General features: G+C 44.9%; 1 protein-coding gene and 1 pseudogene across 2 annotated transcripts; both read right to left on the reverse strand.

Annotated features, from left to right (window-relative positions):
• Positions 1–1,264: 1,264 nt before the first annotated feature.
• Positions 1,265–3,339, reverse strand: LOC309331026 (mucosal pentraxin-like; annotated as a pseudogene). The gene is made up of 2 exons (XR_014161612.1): positions 2,982–3,339; positions 1,265–1,926 (listed from the first exon to the last, which is right to left on the reverse strand). The product of XR_014161612.1 is annotated as a mucosal pentraxin-like (transcript).
• Positions 3,340–4,357: 1,018 nt separating this feature from the next.
• LOC309331024 (serum amyloid P-component-like) lies at positions 4,358–8,025 on the reverse strand. The gene is made up of 2 exons (XM_081843031.1): positions 7,093–8,025; positions 4,358–5,300 (listed from the first exon to the last, which is right to left on the reverse strand). The coding sequence occupies exons 1-2, from the start codon at positions 7,154–7,156 to the stop codon at positions 4,669–4,671; spliced, it is 696 nt and encodes a 231-aa protein (XP_081699157.1). The 5' UTR covers positions 7,157–8,025; the 3' UTR covers positions 4,358–4,668.
• Between the last annotated feature and the right edge of the window lie 78 nt (positions 8,026–8,103).

Consider the following 8,103-nt stretch of genomic DNA (forward strand, 5'->3'; position numbering starts at 1 on the left):
TTAGGTTCCTGGTAAGTCCCCTTAAAAGAATAAGCACGCCACAATCTTGTGTAAAGTATGTCAAAGAAGTTTACTCACCATCAGTTCACAGTTGGATCCCTGAAGGCAGACTTAGTTACAAAGTATATACATGTGGATCTACCCCATATTGGGGGGGGAGTAGTCCCAGTGACTGCAGACTGGCAGTCAATGCAGCTCACAAGATGAAAGCAAGATGGAGAAGAGAGGCAAAGAAGAGAGAGTGCTGCATGCCTTGCCCTTTTCTTACCCGGGCAGGTAAGGTCACGCCCCCCTCTAGTCACATGCAAAAGGAAGTACAGTGGTGCCTTGCAAGACGAAATTAATCCATTCCGCGAGTCTCTTCGTCTTGCAGTTTTTTCGTCTTGCGAAGCACGGCTATTAGCGGCTTAGCGGCTTAGCGGCTATTAGCGGCTTAGTGGCTATTAACGGCTTGGCGGCTTAGCGGCTATTAACGGCTTAGCAGCTTTAAGAAAAAGGAAACAAACTCACAAGAACTCGCAAGACGTTTCGTCTTGCGAAGCAAGCCCATAGGGAAATTCGTCTTGCTGAACGACTCAAAAAACGGAAAACTCTTTCGTCTTATGCGTTTTTCGTCTTGCGAGGCATTCGTCTTGCGAGGTACCACTGTATGTCCCAGTCAGGAGGAAACAGGAAGTTTTCAGCCAATTGGACCAAACATTCCCTCGCATGTCCACTCTAGGAAAACAAGGAATGTTGTACTTGACTGCTACTTGTGTATCACATCTCACATTCTTTCCCCTACATCTTCTTATTTATGAGGCGCCCAGCATGCTCAGGAGAAGTCCAGGGGCTGCGAAATCTCCACAATCTTCACAAAAGTGGTAATATAAGGAGTGCGAACCTCTTGTCAATTCTTCTTTCTCCATAAAAGATTGCATATTATTTTTATGACCTTTTTCTGTTTCGATCAAGTTTCTTTTAGAAACGCCCCCAGCTGCCAATTGTTACGCAATGTTTCCCAGGAAAAGACCTCCCCAAAACCTCCTTCCACACCCTTCTTGTCCCAAGAGGATACTTCAGATGGAGTTTGAAATTCAGTTTGGTTTGTATTACCCTAACTGCACTTCACAGAACAATTCGGGAACCAAGATGCAGGTATCATTTGAAATGAACATTTCCTTGAATTTTGCAACACACACACCCCCACAAAAAAAATCTGCAGCAAGCTTCAGAGATCAATACAGGAATCGCTAAGTAAATAAAAGTCACACACAGAGAGACCTTTTCTTAGACCAGCATCTTTGATTTCAGGTAACCCCTGCCTCAGTAGGCCACGGGGTTAACAATAACATAACCCTTGATTTCATAATCGACTGTTTTCCAGTCAAACACGTAATCGCCAGGAACGTCTTGGTTGAGGAAAGCGAGCTCCAGTTCCGGGTTGGTGAGCACCCGGTCCCACATTCTCACATCCTGGAGCTCCCCCACAAAGCAATCGTTTATGTCAAAGCCACCCCCCATCGTGTCTTGCTCTTGACCGAGCACGATCGATGGCTCCCCACTTATGGAGTACCCTTTCCTTAGGCCCTTGCGGGGCATGCGCTTCGAATTCACCCACAACTCTGCTAAACCGGTAGCAGAATCCCAAGTCGCGCACAAGGTCTCCCTGCCGAGCGATTTTTTTTTCGGATCCGTGAAGGTCACCGCTTCATTCCCTACTGCAAATCCGTACACGTTGTTTTTTTCTTTGAGGAAGATGATCTCGTTGAAACTTCCCCGGGTGGCGTAAGAGAAGAAGGTGTGGGGGTGGTTGAGGTCTGTGAAGTGGGCAGGCCAGGCAGAGGGTGAAGCTGGTCAAGGGCCGCTTTGGGGCGGCCTTCAGAACCACGTGGGCAGAGTCTGATACCTGTGGAAAAACGAGCTGCTTCCCAGCGAGGCCCGAACCTGAGGTGAGAGGAGGAGAATTAAGGGTGCCACATGTTAAATATAATTGCTTAATTGCACACTGAAACGGGGAATGCCTGCATGTATGTTGCTAAGGGTTTCACGTTGAAAAATTCCTTTGAAGCATACAGTCGTACCTCAGAAGTCGAACAGAATTCCGTTCCAGAACTCCGCTCGACTTCCAAAACGTTTGAAAACCAAAGTGCAGCTTCTGATTAGAAGCCGCGGAAGCCCCGTCAGACGTTCAGCTTCTGAAAGAATGTTCAAAAACCAGAACACTTACTTCTGGTTTTCAATCACTCGGGAGCTGAAACGTTCAGCTCGGGAGCTGACGTACGACTATATTGAAGCTCTCGCTGAGCTCTAACCTGTTGATAATTAACTACTGATGTTCTCTGCTAGCCTGTGTGTGTGTGTGTGTGAGAGAGAGAGAGAGAGAGAGAGAGAGAGAGAGAGAGAGAGAGAATTTTGATAACATGCAAAGTAGCTTACAGCTAGGAAGCTAAATAACTATTCTGAGTAGCTGAAAACTTCTTTGTAAAGACAGTGCCCAGACTCTATATTCAAAAAGAACTTTCCTTTCATAAACATATAGTTGAGAAGAATATATTTACAATCTAGCCCCTGCGCATGTTTATCCTTATTAACATTTAGGGGGGGGAGGAAGCTGAGTGAGAGAGGAGGCAGGCAGACTCCAGAGGCCCCGCGGTGTGCCCTGCCCCATGGGTGGCTTCCCCCCCCCGATGCGCCCCCCAGGCGCCTGAGCAGCTTCCTCCGCCCCTGGCCCCAAGACAGTTGAAGCAACAGAATTTTGCAGTGGAAGCATCAACCGCCACTGATTTCTTCCTTTTTAAAAAACAACAACTTCCTCTTCTAGATTCAACCCACCCCTTTAAATAAACAAAGAATGAAGATGTTGTGTCAGAAATCTAAAATCATTAAAAAGGGGGGGGGCTTTGTATGTGCAAGACTGTGCTACAGAAGTCACCCACCCACTTCTACACACACACACACACACACACACCCCCCCCAATGCAGCTGAGGTTGTCACCCACCTTGCTGGCCAAAAGACCCCAAGACCCTCACGAGGACAAGAAGGGAGAGGAAGGCCTTCTCCATCTTGCCTGACTGCAGAACGAAGAGAGGCGAGAGGGTGTCAAGATAACAGGCTCTTCAAGAGATCAGTTCTCAACTGAGAGCTTCAAACTCTGTCCCAAATATGCGCTTGAGGGACATGAAGGGAAATGTTTCGGGAAACGCTCTTGGGAAAAGATTACCTCAGAACTGGCAACCAGCGTTTCCTTGCTTTCAATTTTTCACAAAGGAGTCCAAAGGGGGAAGTTTTTCACAAAGGAGTTCAAAAGCAAGAACATTTTCAGAAAGGCATTGATTTCAAACTTGAGACAACGTGGTTTATGTTTCTTATTTATGCCAGCAAGTTCAGCTTCCTGAATAAAACCTTTGATGACGCATGAATCGCTACAGAGAGAATTTAGGTGTGTTATATATACCATGATGTATACTTGTAATTGCTTTATGCAAACGAGGAGACCGTACTCCTTTTTACTTGGTTTTTGTTTGCAGTGAAAGAGCAGCTGAAATGTGTTTCTTGAAAATCAACAAAATACACTTTAAAAGAAAGGTGTGGTTGATTTAACACCTGGTTCTCCCTTTCTTGGCGGGGGGAGGATGGGACGACAACCCTGCAGGCCCAGTTTTACAGTCTTTAGATTACTGTCCAAATATTTGTGAACGCATAAAATGATGGCAGGTGGTTTATGATAGAGATGCATAGCCATTCTGTGCTGGGGCCAAATAAGATGAATTGAGTTGTTGTTTCCCTTCCCCGAGTCAAACTACAAGGGCAATGAAATGCCCCCAGTTTAATCAGCACCCCCACCCCCCACCATCACAGCCGCATGTCTCTAGAGACGGGTAAATCTGCCAGTGTATTGATTTCTCATATTTTCTCCTTTTTCCATTCTTAACTTCAGTTCTTCACACACTCATTTGCTTTATTATTATTATTATTATTATTATTATTATTATGGTTTATCACTCAAATCTATCAGTATTTTAGTGCAAATTTCTCCTCATAGACACACTTTGCTAGGCAATTTTGCCTAATATGCACAATTTGGCAAAAAGAATTTTCCCTAATAGAAATAGTGCATTTTGTAAGCTGATTTTCACTAATATACACATTTGTATGCACACTTCACCCCAGTATCTGCGTATGTTGGCTGTACACATGACATGGCATTGCAAGGTTCAGAGCAGTGTGGATTTTGGAGGATGGCTGTGTGACAGTTCAGGCATTGTTTTGGAAAGTGTGAATCAGGTAGAATCAGTTTTAAAAGTCCATCCTACCCCCAGACTTTGGAAGAAACAAACTCAAGTCTCCCCACTGAAGGTTGTTGTTGAAGGCAGACGCTGCTGAAGAATACATCAGACGTAAGAGTTAATCTTTTATTGGAGGAATAGAGGGAAACGACAGCTTGTGGGTTTCACAGAACTCCTCATTCCAGCAGAAAGAACTGAAATCAATGCAACTAACAGTGTCTATTGCCATGCAAAAGTCTAGATCTTTTAAGGACTACCACCACAATCCTAACTTTAAGCCCTGTTGGAGGCTTCAATCAAAGAAGCATAGAATCGTAAAGTTGGAAGGGACCCTAAGGATCATTTAGTCCACCCCCCTGTAATGTGTTTTTTTAAAGACTCTCCGTCTGTTTGCAAAGCCTACTCAGCTCTACAGTTGGAAAACAGGTAGGGCTTAAGAACAGTGTAGCCTCTCATGACATAATTTAACGACCTCCAGTTAATTATTGGGTTGGAAGGAACATGGTTGTCCCAGACAAGGCACATTTCATCCCCAGACAGCACCCGGTCCCACATGTACACATCTGTGAGCTCCCCTACAAAGGACTGGTTGATATCAAAGCCACCACCAAAGGAATCCTGATCTTGCCCCAGGACAATCGATGCCTCTGGACTTATAACATGACCTTTCATCATACCGTTTCGGGGAAAAGGTTGCCCATCAAGCCAGAACTCCACTAATCCTGTGTCAGATTCCCAACTCATACAGATCTGCTCCCAGCTAGGTTCTGAAACCAGCTTTTCTGGGAAGAAGAAAATCACATCTGCAGTCCCCACATAAAGGCTGTACTCGTTGGTTTTGGATTTGAAGACCACGATCTCGTTGTCACTCGTCTTGGTTGCGTAAGAGAATAGGGTGTGAGCCCGGGTCATGTCTGTGTAGGATCTCAGGCAGATGGTGAAGCTGGTCAAAGGCTGCTGTGAGGTGGCCTTCAAAACCACGTGGCTGGTGTCCGATGATTCCGGGAATATGAAGACCTTCCTTTCAAGATCTGAGGGGTGGGGGGTGGAGGAAGACAACAGTTTAAAAGGAGCAGACATTTCCCCCCAAGGATTAGTATGGCATCAAGACAGTGCCACGATGTATGTTAGGCTCTGTTTCTCCGTGTGCCTCATCTGAAGAAAGTCTGGATGTTGGCCACATCATCTATCCAGTTCAGCATCATGTACTTGCAGTGGTCAACCAATGAGAAATTCACACGCATGTCATGAGCTCAATGACACTCTCTGTACTTGTGATTCCCAGCAACTGGCATTCAAAGGCAGACTACCTCCTATTATTCATTCATTCATTCATTCATTCATTCCCTACCCATCTGGCTGGGCTTCCCCAGCCACTCTGGACGGCTTCCAACAAAATATTAAAATACAGCCATCCAGTGGAGTTAGGACAAAGCCATCATGGTTTGTGACCATTGATAGCTGTCAAGGGTTCAGGGAATCCTATCTCTCTCATGGTGGGATGCCAAGAAGCAGAAAAACCAGAAGAGTTATTACCGGGTAGTTTATTCAACATTCACAGAGAGAGACGAAGGGATACGATCTCTCTTAGATAATGATGTTGCTCCAAGTAAAGTCCCACCCCTTAGTCCCTCCTATTCTACGTCACTCCTGTGCCAGCTTATCTGTGCTTTCTGCCTCTGAGCTTTCTGTTCTACTACCCTCAAGGCACACCTGGTTCTGGGAGAGGGGGGGTCGGGAATGCTTTCAAGAGATACTGAGTCTGTTAGCTGTCTCTCCCAATATTTCCCAGCTCCTCTCCTCTGCAGTCTCTGAACTATGACCTTCTGCAAACCACCATTCTAAATCTATACTGCCCTCCTCTTCTCAGTTCCCACCATTCCTCCTCAGACCGGCTCCTGACAATAGCCATTCTCCATGAGTTCATCTCCTTCTCTTTTAAAGCCCTCCTGGAAACCCAGTCAGATGGGTGGGGTATAAATAATAAAACAACTGCTGCTGCTGCTGCTGCTGCTGCTGCTGCTGGAAGCCATCATTACTTCATATGATGACTTTTTTGGTCATAAGAAGAAATAAAACAGTTAGTAGGTGGTGATTTTCTATTCTGGTGTAAATATCTCCAGTCGAGAGAATATCATAGAAAAGGGAGACAAACTGATTCCAATTAAGAGACAGCACAAGTTTTGAAAACATCTATACAGTGGTACCTCGTGTTAAGAACTTAATTCGTTCTGGAGGTCTGTTCTTAACCTGAAACTGTTCTTAACCTGAAGCACCACTTTAGCTAATGGGGCCTCCCGCTGCCACTGCGCCGCCTCTACACGATTTCTGTTCTCATCCTGAAGCAAAGTTCTTAACCTGAGGTAATATTTCTGGGTTAGCGGAGTCTGTAACCTGAAGCGTATGTAACCCGAGGTACCATTGTATTTCAAATTGTAGAAAGTATTGCCTAGAACGATTACCTGCAAATTCCATCTGCTTCTGTCAAAAGAGCGGGGGGGTGATAGTTGCTTTTATATTCCCAGTAAAAAATTATGGGGAATCACAGATGGAAGCAGAACAGAAGAAAGAACAACTCAGAAACAGAAAAGATATTTTTTTTTTAAGAGACGGTGGAAAGGGTCGAAAGAAGGAGTTGGAACTGTGAAAAGCTGCATTCCTTGCTGCAATATTTTGTTTCCAGATGTCATGCCTAACAGCCCTTGATAGACCCATCCTACTCTATGAATTTGTCTTATCTCCTCTAAAGCCACTTTCACAAATGTGCCCCAGCCTTCCAGCTCACGCCCCTGGGTTGCTTTTACAGCTGAACGCGGTACCCACCTTCCTGGGCAAGAGATCCCAGCAGGCCAGCAAGGATGAGGAGAAAGGGATGGAAGATCTCCATGCTGCTGGCTGCCCAGTGGGAGAGGCCTGGAGGGAGGATGAAAAGGATCTCCGAAATGGTCAGATCTGCCTTGGAGACTTCCTTCCTGGTTGAAGCTGGTCACCGATTTGGAGCTACTGGAGAGTCTCTCTGGTATTTATAGGTGCACAGCAAGGGATTTGCAGGGGGATAATCCATGAAATAGATGGAAATATTTTCCCATCCCAAACGTGGTATCAGTTGTCAGCTGGGTTTTTTAAAAAGCAAAACCCTGCCAGTATGAAAATGATCCCTCTTAGCCCACACAGACGTTGGGAGGCTTTCCAGACAACCTTGTGGGATACAGAATTTACAGGTAGAAATGTGTTTTCTGCAAAATTCAAAATGTCTTTCTCATTGGAGAAATCACACTGAATGAAATAATGTATCTGAACTCTCAGAATTTTGTGATTCAGTTCTTTGCTTGAAAAAATGGGGGGCACTTTCGGCTTTTTAATGGAAACAAGGATACATTTTTTATTATCAATATGGTGTGATTGTTTGTGAATCTGTTTGTTGAATTGTTATATTATTTCCCATACGTTGTGAGCTATTTGGCACAAAATGTTGAAATTTGTTTTCTCCAGCTTTTTACTGGTTTTGAGTCTTGAACCTGCCACCTTCTACAGCCTTCAGCTTGGGGTGTCCTTCGGACCTGTCATGCGCATCTTGGTGAATCCTGGTCAATGGGTCTGGGTGAACATATTGGCTTCGCCTACCCAAGGTGCTCTGAGCAAGGAGGGAGAATTTTCCCATCGTTCTTGGCTGGTGAGCCATGGAACACAGCTTTTCATATGCCCAGGAGATTGAATGATACTTCCCTCTTATATGTTAATTCAAACCCACCATAGTTACACAATTAGGTAGGGTTTTTGGCAAATCTTCTATGTTTAATATGAGCACAAATTATATGTTTAATAGGACCACCA

The sequence above is a fragment of the Podarcis erhardii genome (assembly GCF_964252035.2).
Source record: "Podarcis erhardii genome assembly, chromosome: 15".
Classification (NCBI taxonomy): Eukaryota; Metazoa; Chordata; class Lepidosauria; order Squamata; family Lacertidae; genus Podarcis; species Podarcis erhardii.